This window comes from Aphelocoma coerulescens, unplaced genomic scaffold, assembly GCF_041296385.1.
Source record: "Aphelocoma coerulescens isolate FSJ_1873_10779 unplaced genomic scaffold, UR_Acoe_1.0 HiC_scaffold_138, whole genome shotgun sequence".
Lineage (NCBI taxonomy): Eukaryota > Metazoa > Chordata > Aves > Passeriformes > Corvidae > Aphelocoma > Aphelocoma coerulescens.
The window spans coordinates 94,632-109,352 of record NW_027183491.1 but is presented as its reverse complement, the minus strand read 5'-3'; the positions used below and the strand labels follow the sequence as shown (position 1 = coordinate 109,352).

At 60.2% G+C, this 14,721-nt stretch overlaps 2 protein-coding genes across 3 annotated transcripts; both read left to right on the top strand.

Moving 5' to 3' along the window:
• The first annotated feature begins 90 nt into the window (after positions 1 to 90).
• Positions 91 to 6,877, top strand: PNP (purine nucleoside phosphorylase). The gene is made up of 6 exons (XM_068998565.1): positions 91 to 148; positions 1,038 to 1,201; positions 1,496 to 1,599; positions 2,297 to 2,472; positions 2,743 to 2,924; positions 4,576 to 6,877. The coding sequence occupies exons 1-6, from the start codon at positions 138 to 140 to the stop codon at positions 4,878 to 4,880; spliced, it is 942 nt and encodes a 313-aa protein (XP_068854666.1). The 5' UTR covers positions 91 to 137; the 3' UTR covers positions 4,881 to 6,877.
• Positions 6,878 to 7,059: 182 nt separating this feature from the next.
• LOC138100732 (protein NDRG2-like) lies at positions 7,060 to 14,598 on the top strand. 2 transcript variants are annotated; one of them, XM_068998589.1, is made up of 15 exons: positions 7,060 to 7,095; positions 7,231 to 7,280; positions 8,354 to 8,456; positions 9,425 to 9,545; positions 9,676 to 9,738; positions 9,836 to 9,896; positions 11,353 to 11,439; positions 11,869 to 11,925; positions 12,333 to 12,427; positions 12,699 to 12,743; positions 12,860 to 12,911; positions 13,015 to 13,062; positions 13,141 to 13,176; positions 13,315 to 13,366; positions 14,235 to 14,598. In XM_068998589.1, the coding sequence occupies exons 2-15, from the start codon at positions 7,236 to 7,238 to the stop codon at positions 14,375 to 14,377; spliced, it is 1,008 nt and encodes a 335-aa protein (XP_068854690.1). In that variant the 5' UTR covers positions 7,060 to 7,095; positions 7,231 to 7,235; the 3' UTR covers positions 14,378 to 14,598. The 2 variants fall into 2 exon arrangements, with proteins under 2 accessions (XP_068854690.1, XP_068854691.1); XM_068998590.1 differs by having other exon boundaries at positions 7,071 to 7,105.
• Positions 14,599 to 14,721: the final 123 nt, after the last annotated feature.

Sequence of the window (14,721 nt, the reverse complement as noted above, 5' to 3'; positions counted from 1 at the left end):
GCGGTTTCCATGGCGACGGGGGGGGGCGCGACCCCTGATTGGGCCAGGCGATGGGGGCGCGATCGTGCGCGATGACGTCAGCGGCGCGCCCCTCTATAAGCGGCGGGGGCGGGGGCGGTGGCGCAGACGCGGCACCGATGGACGGAAGGTGAGGGGGGGGGGGTACCAGGGAGGAATTTTGGGGGGAATCTTTGGGATGGGAGGGGATTTTAGGAGGGCGATCATCCAATGGGAGCGCGGCCTGAGGGTCTCCCACCTCCGCCGTGGCCAATCAGCGCCAGGGGGGGCGTTCCCTTGTGGGCTTAAAGATCCCCCCCCCCCACCCCCCCAAATCCCGTTGATGGGGAGGACGAGGAGCAGGGATGGGGAGGGCGAACGGGGAGGTTTGGAGATTTTTTGGGGGGTTTTGGGGGGAGATTTGGGGGCAGGGCATCGTCCGCCCCGTCCCAAGTCCGTCTGGCCCCGGGCCCGGGCGGCGGCAGCTCCGGGGCGAGAGTCAAGGTCGGGCTTGGGGGGGGGACAGCGGAGCTTGGGGGGCGATCGAGGGGTCCCGGAGGGGTCCTGGGTGTCCTTCTGAGGGTCCTGGGGGTCATTCAGGGGATCCTGGGTGTGCCCACCTCTCACCCCATGGCTCCTGGGTGTCCCTCTGGGGGTCCTGGGTGTCCCCAGGTGCCACCCAATGGGTCGTGGGTGCCCCTGGGGGTCCTTTTGAGGGCCATTCGGGGGGAGCTGAGGGTCCCTCTGGGTGTCCTGACTGTCCCTAGCTGTCCCCTAATGGATCCTGGGTGTCCCTGAGGGTCATTCCGTGGCTCCTGGGGGTCATTCAGGGGTGCTGGGGGTCACTCTGCGGCTCCTGGGTGCCCCTCTCGATGTCCTGGGGGGGTCACTCGATGGTTCCTTTGGGTGTCCCCTCACCTGTCTCCTCTGCATCTCACCCCCACCTGCCCCCCTGGGACCCCAGTGGCACCCCACTTATGCCATACTGGTGCCACCTCGGCGCCAAACTGGTCCAAACTGGCCCTTACCGGTCCCCCCAGCTACGAGGCGTGCGCGGAGGCGGCGGCCTGGCTGCGGGCACGGCTGCGGGAGCCCCCGCGGGTGGCCCTGGTGTGCGGCTCGGGGCTGGGAGCGCTGGCCCAGGAGCTCTCGGAGCCGCAGAGCTTTGACTACGCCGACATCCCCCACTTCCCCCGCAGCACCGGTACTGGGAGCGCTGGGAGAGCGGGCAGGGGGCGATTTGGGGGGGGGGGGGGGGGATTTCAGGTGATTTGGGGAGGGTTCGGGGTGGTTTTGTGGAATTTCGGGTGCTTTGGGGGAATTTTGGGAGGTTTGGGGCGATTGTGGGGTGGGTTTGGGGTGGTTTTGGGGGGTTTGGGGCAGTTCTGGGAGGGTTTTGTGGTGGGTTTGGGGTGGTCTGGTGGGGTTTTTGGGGGGGGGTTTTGGGGGAGTCACCTGTGGCTCGGGTGGGAGTGGTGACCCCTGCCCCCGCCCCCAGTGCAGGGCCACGCCGGGCGATTGGTCATCGGCCGCCTCGGCTCCGCCCCCTGCGCCGTCCTGCAGGGCCGGTTCCACCTCTACGAGGGCTACAGCCCCGCCCAGGTGAGCCACGCCCACTCCTGGGGCCACAGCCACACCTGGGGCCACGCCCACAGGAGCCACAGCCACACCTGGGGCCACGCCCGCACGAGCCACACCCTCACCTGGGCCATGGCCACACCTGGGGCCACGCCCATGAGCCACACCCTCACCTGGGCCATGGCCACACCTGGGGCCACGCCCGCACGAGCCACACCCTCACCTGGGCCATGGCCACAGCTGGGGCCACGCCCACAGGAGCCACAGCCACACCTGGGGCCACGCCCGCATGAGCCACACCCTCACCTGGGCCATGGCCACACCTGGGGCCACGCCCTCACCTGGGCCATGGCCACAGCTGGGGCCACGCCCACTCCTGGGGCCACAGCCACACCTGGGGCCACGCCCGCACGAGCCACACCCTCACCTGGGCCATGGCCACACCTGGGGCCACGCCCACGAGCCACACCCTCACCTGGCCCATGGCCACACCTGCGGGCCACACCCCCTTACTACCTAAGCCACGCCCCCTTGGCAGGCCCGGCCTCCTTGCCCTGCCCCCTGCCCCTTTAGCCACGCCCCCGGTCCCATCCATGACCCCTTGACCCTGCCCTGACCCTGCCCTGACCACACCCTGGCCCTCCCCCACGCCCAGGTGCTGACCACTGCCCCTCCCTGACCCTTGACCCCTCCCGTGACCCCGCCCTGACCACACCCACAGGTGGTTGTCCCTGTCCGGGCTCTGGCCCTGCTCGGAGTCCACACCCTGGTGCTGACCAACGCCGCGGGATCCCTGCGGCCGCCCTTCGGCCCCGGTCACCTGCTGGTCATCCACGACCACATCGACCTCCCCGGCCTGGCCGGACGCTCGCCCCTGGTGGGGCCTAACGATGAGAGGTGGGCGGGGCCTGGCAGGGTGGGGACGGGTGGGGTTGGGGCAGGGTTTTGGGGGAAGAGCGGGGGATTTCGGGTGCAAAATGAGAATTTGGGGGGAAACCCGGAGTTTCGGAGGGAAAATGGGGGACTCGGGAGGTAAAACGGGCATTTGAAGGCAGAAGGGGACAATTTCGAGGTAAAAATGCAGGTTTTGGGGCAGAAAGGGCCGATCTTGGGATGAGAATGGAAAAATTCCAGGAATAATTCCCAACACCCGGCGGCTCCCGGCAGGTTTGGGCCGCGCTTCCCAGCCATGACGGACGCCTACGACCCCGGGCTGCGGCGCCTGGCGCTGGCGCTGGCCCCGAAGGAGCTGCAGGCCCGCCCCGGGGTCTACGTGGGCGTGGGGGGGCCGAGCTACGAGACCCCCGCCGAGTGCCGGCTGCTGCGACGCCTCGGGGCTGACGCCGTCGGTGAGGAGAGGGGCCCGGGGGGGCGGGGAAAGGGGTACGGATCAGCCCCAAAAAGGGTCCCAAAAGGCTCCCAGGGCAGCCAAAAAATGAGCCTCAGGGAAAGGGGTACGGATCAGCCCCAAAAGGCTCCCAGAGCAGCCAAAAATGAGCCTCAGATCAGCCCAGAAAGAGTTCCAAAACAGCCCGAAAAGAGCCCAAAAGAGGAGTCCCCGAAAGAGTCCCGAGCCAGCCCCAAATAGCCCCAGATACCCGAAGCTCCCTGAGTTTGGGGTCAGCACAACGCAGGGGCGTGGCCAGGTGTGGCCAGGGCCTGTCCAGGTGCATCCTTGGCATGTCCTGGTATCTCCTGGGCCTGTCCAGGTGCGTCCTTGGCATGTCCTGGTATCTCCTGGGCCTGTCCAGGTGTGTCCTGGGCCTGTCCAGGTGCGTCCTTGGCGTGTCCTGGTATGTCCTGGGCCTGTCCAGGTATGTCCTGGGCCTGTCCAGGTGTGTCCTGGGCGTGTCCAGGTGCATCCTTGGCATGTCCTGGTATGTCCTGGGCCTGTCCAGGTGTGTCCTGGGCGTGTCCAGGTGCGTCCTTGGCATGTCCTGGTATGTCCTGGGCCTGTCCATGTGCATCCTTGGCATGTCCAGGTGCATCCTGGGCCTGTCCAGGTGCGTCCTTGGCATGTCCTGGTATGTCCTGGGCCTGTCCAGGTGCGTCCTTGGCATGTCCTGGTATCTCCTGGGCCTGTCCAGGTGTGTCCTGGGCCTGTCCAGGTGCGTCCTTGGCATGTCCTGGTATCTCCTGGGCCTGTCCAGGTGTGTCCTGGGCCTGTCCAGGTGCGTCCTTGGCATGTCCTGGTATCTCCTGGGCCTGTCCAGGTGCGTCCTGGGCCTGTCCAGGTGCGTCCTTGGCATGTCCTGGTATCTCCTGGGCCTGTCCAGGTGCGTCCTGGGCCTGTCCAGGTGCGTCCTTGGCATGTGCTGGTATGTCCTGGGCCTGTCCAGGTGCATCCTTGGCGTGTCCAGGTGCATCCTTGGCATGTCCAGGTGTGTCCTGGGCGTGTCCGAGCGTGTCCTTGGCGTGTCCAGGTGTGTCCTGGACCTGTCCAGGTGTGTCCTTGGCGTGTCCTGGTATGTCCTGGGCCTGTCCAGGTGCATCCTTGGCGTGTCCAGGTGCGTCCTGGGCCTGTCCAGGTGCGTCCTGGGCCTGTCCAGGTGTGTCCTGGGCCTGTCCAGGTGCGTCCTTGGCATGTCCTGGTATGTCCTGGGCCTGTCCAGGTGCATCCTTGGCATGTCCAGGTGTGTCCTGGGCGTGTCCGAGCGTGTCCTTGGCGTGTCCAGGTGTGTCCTGGACCTGTCCAGGTGTGTCCTTGGCGTGTCCTGGTATGTCCTGGGCCTGTCCAGGTGCATCCTTGGCGTGTCCAGGTGCGTCCTGGGCCTGTCCAGGTGTGTCCTGGGCCTGTCCAGGTGCGTCCTGGGCCTGTCCAGGTGTGTCCTGGGCCTGTCCAGGTGCGTCCTTGGCATGTCCAGGTGCGTCCTGGGCCTGTCCAGGTGCGTCCTGGGCCTGTCCAGGTGCGTCCTGGGCCTGTCCAGGTGCGTCCTGGGCCTGTCCAGGTGCGTCCTTGGCATGTCCGGGCGTGTCCCCACCCTCGCTGTCCCCCCCCAGGCATGAGCACGGTGTCGGAGGCGTCGGCCGCGCGTCACCTGGGGCTGCGCGTCCTGGGGCTGTCCCTCATCACCAACTCCGCCCCCGGAGACGACGATGACGACGCCGGCGGCGATGACGTCAGGGCGGGCGGGGCAGGGCCGGAGCCGGACACGCCCGCAGGCCACGAGGAGGTGCTGGCGGCCGCCCAGGAAGGGGCGCGGCACCTGCGGGCTCTGCTGCTGGCCCTGGCCCCCAAACTGGACGAGCCCGGACGCGGCCGGACGCGCCGTGACGTCGGCGGCGCCGTGACGTCACCGGAATGACGTCATTGTGGTGACATCACACCGCCCGCCGTGGCGGGTTGTCCCCGTGCCTTGGGGCAGTGCCTTGCTCCCGTGGAAATCCCGTGGAAACCCCCGGAATTTTGGGGGGATTTCTCTTGGAACTACGGGAGGATTTTCCCCTCAAACTCCGAAGGGTTTTCCCACGGAATTTTTGTGGGCTTTTCCTGGAATTTCCCCTGTGTTGTCCCGGCCTGTCTCCTGTCTCGGATTTTGCCTTAATTCTGTGGAAATCCTGTGTAATTCCGTGTAAATCCCACGTAACTAATTCCACGTCATTCCTGTGTTACCTCTCCACAAACCCCGTCTTGGATTTTGCCTTAATTCCGTGTAAATTCCGTGTAATTCCATGTAAATTCCGTGTAATTCCGTGTAAATTCCGTGTAAATTCCATGTTTTCACCCACGCCATTCCCATGTCACCCCTGCATTTGTCCCGCCTGGATTCTGCCTGAATCCCGTGTCAATCCCATGTAATGAATCCCGTGTCAATCCCCTGTAATGAATCCCGTGTCAATCCCATGTAATGAATTCCGTGTCAATCCCAGGTAATGAATCCCGTGTCAATCCCATGTAATGAATCCCGTGTCTCTGCCGTGTTCTCCCTGCGTTTGTCCCGTTTTGGACTTTGGAACTCCGTGGGGTTTCCATGGAAATCCCATCCCTTTTTTCCTTGGAATTCCCGTGGCTTTCCCTTGTGTCTCATTCCTGTTTCCCCCCTGCCTTCGTCCCCTCCGGGTTTTGCCCGAATTCCATGGAAATTCTGTGAAAATCCCTTTTTTTTTTTCCATGGAATTCCCCTTTTCCCCTCGTGTCTTTTTACCGTGTTGCCCCCTGCCTTTGTCCCCTCTGGATTCTGCCTTAATTCCGTGTAATTAATTAATTCCCGGGTCATAATTAATTAACTGCATGTCATTGATTCCCCTGTAATTAACTCTGTGTCCGTCCCATGTCCATCCTGTGTGGGCATTAATTAGCCCCTGTTAACGAGCGGGGAACTCTCAGGGCTAGGGAGGCGGTTAATTAACCCCATTGATTAATTGTTCCAGGTTAATTAGCCCCCGGAATGATCATTCCAGGTTCATTAGCCTCATTCGTTAATTATTCCCCACTGACTCATCATTCCAGGTTAATTAGCCCCCATTCCTTAACTATTCCAGGCTAATTAGCAGTGCTGCTTAATTATTCCAGATTAATCAGACTACCCAGTTAATTATTGCAGGTTCATTAGTGTGGTAAATTAATTGCTGCAAATAATTATCTAAGGCTAAACAGCCCCTCAATCAATCGTTGGTGGCTAAATAACCTCTAATGATTAATTAGCCCACTCTTATTAATTATTCAAAGCTTATCAGCCCCCCCCCAACAAGTTATTAAAGCTTCATTATCCCCGCTGATTAATTAATTCAGGGCTAGTTAATTGATCAATGCTAATAACACCTGCAATTAACCAAAGGGTAACTAATTATCTGGATTAATTCTTCTGCTTAAGGCTGCTGCTTTCAGGGGCTTGATTAATGCCAGGGGCTTAATTAATCAATAAGTGGAGGTTAATTAACCTATTCCCTACTTGACTACTCAGTTCTGCTTTGCGCTGCTAATTAACGAATTAATTAATTAACAAACCATTCCAGCTTATTTACATTCCATGTGCCTCCCTCTCCAGGGCTGTTAATTAATTAATGAACGAGTGAATTCGTTAATGAAGGGAGAGGGCGTGGCCTTAATTAAGTTTGATTAAAAGTTTATTAAAGCAAAACAAAGTTGATTAAATGTTGGAAAAAAGTTGATTAAGAGGGGAGTAATATTAATTAAAAGTGGAAAAACAATAATTAACAGTGGAACAAGTTAATTAAGAGACGAATAAAGTTAATTAAAGGTTGAAAAAAGTTAATTAAAAGCGTAAGAAAGTCGGATAAAAGTTGATTAAGAGTCTGAAAAAGTCAATTAAAAGTGGAAAAAAGTTAATTAAGACTGGAACGAAGTTTGTTAGCGTGAGCTTTAATTAAAGTAATTAAAGGGCGCGTGGGAAGGGAGGGGCCCCCCCCCACCCCCCCCACCCCCCGGGGCTATTTCGGGGCCGCGCCCCTCCCCCACCCCGTGGGAACAGGGCGGGGGCGGGGGGGGAGGGGCCCCGGGGTGGGGTGGGGGAGGGGCCGCGGGGTGGGGGAGGGGCCGCGCTCAGAGGGCGCCTCAAGGTGGCCGCAGGTTGGGACCCCCCCCGGGGGTTGGGGGGAGGGGCGCGGGGGGGGGGGAGGGGGGGCGTGTGGGGGAGGGGTCGTGACCTCTGACCTCGCCGCTGCCCCCACCCCCCCCCCCCCCCAAAATTCCAGGGTCGATGGAGCTGCACGAGACCGCCCCTCCCCCACTGACGGAGGTCAAGGTGAGGATTTGGGATTTGGGGGGGGGGGAGGTGGGAGGGGTGGGGGAGGGGCGGACACCCCTCCCCTCCCCCCAGCGCCCCCTCCCCTCCTCCACCCCAAAATTCCCGGGGTTTCCGGGTTTTCTTTAGGGGGGAAAACGGGATTTGGGGGGGGGGGGGGAGGGGAAAACAGGGCGGGGGCGCGTGGGGGAGGGGCGGGGGGGGAGGGGCGCGGTCGGGATTTGGGGGGGCGAGGAGAAAATCGGGGGGGGAATTGGGGGGAAAAATCGGGAATTTGGGGGTAGGGTGGGGAATGGGGGAAAAAGGGGGGGAATTTGGGGATTTTGGGCTGGATTTGGGGGACAGAGGGGATTTTGGGGGAAAAAAGAGGGATTTGGGGTGGAATTTGGGGATTTGGGGCTGGATTTGGGGGATAGAGGGGATTTTGGGGGGGAAAAAGAGGGATTTGGGGTGGAATTTGGTGATTTGGGGGCAGAATTTTGGGGATAAAGGGGAGGTTTTTTGGAGATTGGGGAGTGAAAGGGGGGATTTGGGTCAGAGCCGGGAATGAGGGGGTTAAATCCTGGGATTTGGGGCATTTCCAGGCAAAATCCGGGCATCTGAGGGCCCAAATGCCAACTTTGGGGATAAAGGAGCAATTCCCGGGGTTTGGGAGGTGGACGGGGGGGGGTTGGGAGGGAAAACCGGGAATTCTGGGGGCAAAACCGAGGATTTGGAGGGGAGAAAATGAGGAAATTTGGGGTGAGAATGAGGAAATCTGGGGACAGAAATGAGAATTCGGGAGCGAAAATGAGTAGTTTGGGGTGAAAAGAGGGAATCTGGGGGGAAAGTGGCAAATTTGGGGTGAAAATGAGGAATGTGGGGTCAAACCCAAGGATTTGGGAGCGAAAATGAGGAATTTTGGATGGATTTCGGGGGCAGAACCTCTCTTTTTTGGGCCATTTTTTAGCCAAAACCCCCCGTTTCGGGGCCCAACCCCTTCCGTGCCATGTTTGGGGCACAAATCGGGATTTTTTGGGGCTCGAATCCCCGTTTTTGGGGATTTCTCCCCTTTCCGTTTCTCTCCTCTCCAGCACCTCCTGGAAACGCCCTTCGGGGTCGTCCACGCGTGGATTTCGGGGTCCCCCCGGCCCGGCCGCCCCTCCCTGGTGACCTGGCCGGACGTGGGACACACGCGTGAGTCCCCTCCCCCACCCCGAGTGACCCCGAGTGACCCCTCCTCCGGAAAAACCCCAAAACCCACGAAATCACCCCCAAAAACCCCACAGAAAGCCCCAACCCCCCTCCAATCTCCCAGAGATTTCCCCAAAATCCCACAAAAGCCGCAAAGACCCCCAAAATCCCCCCCCGCCCCAAATCCCTCCCAGACTGCCCCAACTTTGCCCAAATCCTCCCCAAAATTCCCCTAAATCCCTCCTCAAATCCCCCAAACCCCCCCAAAGACCCCCAAAATTCCCTCCCCCCCAAATCCCTCCCAGACTGCCCCAACTTTGCCCAAATCCTCCCCAAAATTCCCCTAAATCCCTCCTCAAATCCCCCAAACTCTCCCCAAAATTCCCCTAAATCCCTACTCAAATCCCCCCAAGCCCCCCCAAACCCCCCCAAAATTCCCCTAAATCCCTCCTCAAATCCCCCAAACCCCCCCAAAATTCCCCCAAAATTCCCTCCACCCCCAAATCCCTCCCAGACTGCCCCAACTTTGCCCAAATCCTCCCCAAAATTCCCCTAAATCCCTCCTCAAATCCCCCCAAACCCCCCCAAAGACCCCCAAAATTCCCCTAAATCCCTCCTCAAATCCCCCCAAACCCCCCCAAAGACCCCCAAAATTCCCCTAAATCCCTCCTCAAATCCCCCAAACCCCCCCAAAGACCCCCAAAACTCCCCTAAATCCCTCCTCAAATCCCCCCAAACCCTCCCAAACCCCCCCAAAATTCCCCTAAATCCCTCCTCAAATCCCCCCAAACCCCCCCAAAGACCCCCAAAATTCCCCTAATCCCTCCTCAAATCCCCTAAACCCCCCCAAACCCCCCCAAAATTCCCCCAAATGCCCCAGAGAGACACAAAATCCCCCCCAGATCCTTTCGGGCCCCCTCCCCCACCCCGCTGACCCCCCCCCCCCCCCCGCCGCCCCTCCCCCACCCCAGACCGGACCTGTTTTTCGGAGCTTTTTGGGCACCCGGAGATGTCGGAGATCGCCCGGAGCTTCCACCTGGTGCAGCTGGAGCCGCCGGGGATGGAGGAGGGGGCTCCTCCCTACCCCTCTGGGTAACGCCCCCCTCCCCAAAAAACCGCCCCTCCCCCCCTCCCCCACCCCTCATTTCCCTCCTCTTTTAACCCCCGACCCCTCCCTTGACCCCCCGGGTGGGCTCGGAGTGACCACTGACCCCACCCCCAGGTACCAGTACCCATCCCTGGAGCAACTGGCCGAGGCTGTCCCGGGGGTCCTGCAGGGCCTGGGGTGAGTGGGGGAGGGGTGGGAGGGGGTGGGGGAGGGGTCAGGGGTCAGGCCACGCCCCCCCCCCGTGACCTTTGACTTCTCTCCCCTCCACCCGCAGCATCCGCAGCATCGTCGGGGTGGGGGTGGGGGCCGGGGCCTTCGTGCTGGCCAAGTTTGGGGTGAGTGGGGCCCAGGAACCCCCCCCAAAAAAAGCAAAAACCGAAAAAAAAAAAAAACCAACCCCAAAAAACCCGAAAACCCAAAAAAAGTCCCAAAGGAAACCCAAAAAACCCCCCCCCAAAAGCCCAAGAAAAGTCCCAAAGAAAACCCAAAAAACCCCCCCAAAAGCCCAAAAAAAGTCCCAAAGAAAACCCCCCAAAAGCCCAAAAAAAGTCCCCAAAAAAACCCAAAAAACCCCCCAACAGCCCAAAAAAAGTCCCAAAGAAAACCCAAAAAACCGCCCCCCAAAAGCCCCAAAAAAAGTCCCAAAGAAAACCCAAAATCTCCCCCAAAAGCCCAAAAAAAGTCCCCAAAGAAAACCCAAAAAATCGCCCCACAAAAGCCCCAAAAAAAGTCCCAAAGGAAACCCAAAAAACCCCCCAAAAGCCCAAAAAAAGTCCCAAAGAAAACCCAAAAAACCCCCCCAAAAGCCCAAAAAAAGTCCCAAAGAAAACCCAAAAAACCCCCCCAAACGCCCAAAAAAAGTCCCAAAGAAAACCCAAAAAACCCCCCCAAAAGCCCAAAAAAAGTCCCAAAGAAAACCCAAAAAACCCCCCAAAAGCCCAAAAAATGTCCCCAAAGAAAATCCAAAAACCCCCCCAAAAGCCCCAAAAAAAGTCCCAAAGAAAACCCAAAAAAACCCAAAAAAGCCCAAAAAAAGTCCCAAAGAAAACCCAAAAAACCCCCCAAAAGCCCAAAAAAAGTCCCAAAGAAAACCCAAAAAACCCCCCAAAAGCCCAAAAAATGTCCCCAAAGAAAACCCAAAAAACCTCCCCAAAAGCCCAAAAAAAGCCCCAAAGAAAACCCCAAAACCCCCCAAAAGCCCAAAAAAACCCCAAAAAACCCAACACCCCCCCAAAAACCCCAATGAAAACCCAAACACCCACAAAAACCACCCCCCAAACGCCCCAAAAAAACCCAAAAAACCCCAACCCCCCCCAATAAAACCCAGAATTCCAACCCCCTCAAAAAAAAACCAGAAGAAAACCCAAAAGCCTCCCAAACAACCCCAAATCCCCCCCCAAACCTCCAAAACTCTCCCCCAATCCTCCCCCAAAACCCCAAAGCACCAAAATCCCCTCCCAAGCCCCCCAGTGCCCCCCAGTGCCCCCCAATCCAACTCCAGAACACCCCTGAGCCCCCCCAAAATCCCCGACAGAATGCCCCAAACCCCCCCAAATCCCCCAAATCTCCCCCAAATCCACTTTAATTTGAGGAGGATTGGGGGGGGGGGGAGGGGTTGGGGGGTCCTGGAGGAGATTTTGGGGGGCCTCAGGGGCACTTTGGGGTTGGACTGGGGGGGGTTGGGGGGCGTTTTGGGAGATTATGGGGGGATTTGGGAGGGATTTGGGGGTGGATTGGGGGGTTTGGGGGGGGGTCCAGGGGTCCCTTTGGCGTCACTTTTTGGGGTCGCAGCTGCTGCACCCCGAGGCCGTGGAGGGGCTGGTGCTGCTCAACCTCGACCCCCGCGCCAAGGGCTGGATGGACTGGGCTGCCAGCAAGGTGGGATTTGGGGGAGATTCGGGGCATTTCGGGAGAATTGGGGGCATTTGGGGGAAGATTGGGGGATCTGGGAGAAAAAGCCTGAAGGATTTGGGGGAAATCTGGGGGGGGCTTCATGAGAGATTTAAAGGAATTTGAGGGGGGTTTTGGGAACGTTTGGGGGGGTTGGGGGGGAGTTTGGGGGATTTGAGGAGGGATTTGGGGGGATTTTGGGGAGGATTTGGGGGGGTCTGGGGTTGATTTGGGGGGATTTGGGGCAGTTTTGGGGTTTATAGGGTGGATTTCGGGCAGTCTTTGGGGGGGTCTGGGGTTGATGTTGTGGGTTTTGGGTGTTCTGGAGGGATTTTGCAGGTTTTGGGCTTTTTGAGGTGGATTTCGGGGGTTGTGCTGAGGGGGAGGGGGGGTCTCACAGAGCTGCCCCTCCCCCAGCTCTCAGGGCTGACGACGTCGACGAATGAAATGATCCTGGGACACCTCTTCACCCAGGTGGGGGGGTCTGGAGTGTTCTGGGGCTCAGTGGGGCCAGGGCGGGGCCTGAGGGTCCTTTTGGGGTCAGTTTGGGGGGGTGTCTCCTGGGGATTTGTGGGGCTGGGGGTGTTTGGGGGGGATTTGGGGAGTTTGCGGGAGTTTGGGGGGTCCTGGAGGTCACTGGGAGGTCACTAAGGGGGGGTGGTGGTCAGTGGGGGGGGCCATCACTGGGTGGTCACTGGGAGGTCACTAAGGCGGGGTGGCGGTCAGTGGGGGGGGCCATCACTGGGAGGTCACTGGGAGGTCACTAAGGGGGGGTGGCGGTCAGTGGGGTGGCCATCACTGGGAGGTCACTGGGAGGTCACTAAGGGGGGGTGGCGGTCAGTGGGGTGGCCATCACTGGGAGGTCACTGGCCGGTCCCCAGGACGAGCTGGCCGCTGCCTCTCCCGTTGTCCGGCGGCTCCGGGAGCACCTGGCGGCCATGGCCAACGCCCCCCTCCTCTGGACCATGTACACCAGGTGAGGCGGTGGCCGGGGGCGTGGCCTGGAGGGGGCATGGCCTGGGGGGCGTGGCATGGGGTGTGGCCGGGGGGCGTGGCCAATCAGGCCTCAAAGCCTGGCGTGGGTGGGGCTTCTGCCCCATTGACCTTTCTGGGATGGGGCGGGGCTTTGTGGAGGGGGCGTGGCCTGGGGAGAAAGGGGGTGTGGCCAAAGGGGGAGGGGCTAAAGGGTGTCCTGGGGAGGGGTGTGGCCACGGTGGGCGGGGTTAAAGCATCGCCCCTGCCCCCAGCCGCGGTGACCTCGGCTTGGAGCGGAGCGGGGCCGGAAGCCTGAGGTGAGTGACCACTGAGTGACCGCTGACCCCCGTGTGACCCCCGAGTGATCCCTCACTGACCACTGACCCCCAAGTTACTGCTGACCCCAGAGTGACCCCTTGACCCCCCCTCCCAGCTGCCCAGTCCTGCTGGTGGTCGGTGACAACTCCCCACACGAGGATGCGGTGGTGAGTGGGGGAGGGGCGTGGCGTGGGAGGGGCGTGGTCGCTCAGGGTGTGGTCACCTGACCCCATCCTGACCCCTCGACCTTCCCCATGCCCCTCCCCCAAGGTGGAGTGCAATGCCAAACTGGACCCGACGCAAACGTCCTTCCTGAAGGTGACCTTTGACCCCTCGGTGACCACCAAGTGACCACCCAGTGACCACTCGATGGTCACTCGATGGCCTCTCTTGCAGATGGCTGACGGCGGTGGGCAGCCGCAGATCACCCAGGTGAGGGGTCGGAGGTCACCGGAGGGGTCAGTGGGGGTGGGGGGGCTGGGAGCGGTCACTCGGTGGTCACTCGGTGGTCACTCAGTGGTCACTCAGTGGTCACTCGGTGGTCAGCACTGACCATGCCCCTCCCCCCAGCCCGGCCGGCTGACGGAGGCCATCAAGTACTTCCTGCAGGGCATGGGCTACAGTGAGTGATGCATATGCATGAGGGCATCATTAATATGCATGACGGCTTATTCAGAGGCACAAATATGAGGGGCCTATGGGGAGGGGGCGTGGCTTTCGGAGAAAGGGGGCGTGGCTAAAGGAAAGGGGTGTGGCTCAAGGTGAGGGGCGGGGTTTGGCGGGAAAGGGGCTCTGTGGAGCGGGAGGAAATGGGCGTGGCTCGTGGAAAAGGGGCGTGGCTTGGATGGAGGGCGTGGTTGGTGGAAAAGGGGGCGTGGTTTGCACAGAAGGGGCGTGGTTTGCACAAAATGGGCGTGGTTTGTACAAAGGGGCGTGGTTTGCACAAAAGGGGCATGGTTTTGGACAAAATGGGCGTGGTTTGCACAAAAGGGGCATGGTTTTGGACAAAATGGGCGTGGTTTGCACAAAACGGGCGCTGTTCGGACAAAAGGGGCGTGGTTTGGACAAAAGGGGCGTGGTTTGTACAAAGGGGCGTGGTTTGGACAAAAGGGGCGTGGTTTGGACAAAAGGGGCGTGGTTTGGACAAAATGGGCGTGGTTTGCACAAAACGGGTGCTGTTCGGACAAAAGGGGCGTGGTTTGGACAAAAGGGGCGTGGTTTGGACAAAAGGGGCGTGGTTTGCACAGAAGGGGCGTGGTTTGCACAGAAGGGGCGTGGTTTGCACAAAGGGGCGTGGTTTGCACAAAAGGGGCGTGGTTTGGACAAAAGGGGCGTGGTTTGGTGGAAAGTGGCTTGGTTTATTGGGAAAAGGGCCCTTTTTATTGAGAAAAAGGCGGGAAATGGCGCGTTGTGCATTTCTGGTGTGGTTTATTCGGAAAGGGGGGGCACGGTAGGGCCGCGGTTTGAGGACCACGGGCGTGTCCCCGCAGTGGCCGCCTCCGCCATGACGCGCCTGTCCCGCTCCCGAACCGGCTCGGTCACTGTGGGCGAGGGCGAGCGCAGCCGCAGCCGGACCCTGAGCAGGGGCAGCACCGGGGGCGGGGCCGCCCCTCCCCCCACCGCCAACCCCTGAGGGATTCCCACTTTTTCCCCCCGCAAAAAAATTCACCAGGAGCTCTCCCTGACCCCTGGGACCCCTCCGGGGACCCACCTCGAACCCTCCAGGACCCCCTGAATGACCCCTGGGGAGCCCGCAGGACACCCTGGGACCCCCTCCATCCCTCCCTCCTCCCCCAGCGACATCTGGGACCCCCACAAGGGCTCCCTGTGGTGGCAATAAAGGGTTAAAGCAGTGATGTGTGTCCAGTGCCTGCAGCGGGAGGGACACCGGGACACTGGGACAGGACACGGGAGGGAAGCGGGGACAGCGGAAGGGGACGGGGATCAGCGGGAAGGAACTGGGGCTCTTAGGAGCAA

Bases quoted from the DNA above. Each gene is read 5' to 3' on its own strand.
- PNP (XM_068998565.1), top strand. The intron at 1,202-1,495 runs GTACTGGGAGCG...CCCCGCCCCCAG, and splicing joins CCACTTCCCCCGCAGCACCG to TGCAGGGCCACGCCGGGCGA. The intron at 2,473-2,742 runs GTGGGCGGGGCC...GGCTCCCGGCAG, and splicing joins GTGGGGCCTAACGATGAGAG to GTTTGGGCCGCGCTTCCCAG.
- LOC138100732 (XM_068998589.1), top strand. From the start codon at position 7,236: ATGGAGCTGCACGAGACCGCCCCTCCCCCACTGACGGAGGTCAAG. The intron at 7,281-8,353 runs GTGAGGATTTGG...TCTCCTCTCCAG, and splicing joins CCCCACTGACGGAGGTCAAG to CACCTCCTGGAAACGCCCTT. The intron at 9,546-9,675 runs GTAACGCCCCCC...CCCCACCCCCAG, and splicing joins GCTCCTCCCTACCCCTCTGG to GTACCAGTACCCATCCCTGG.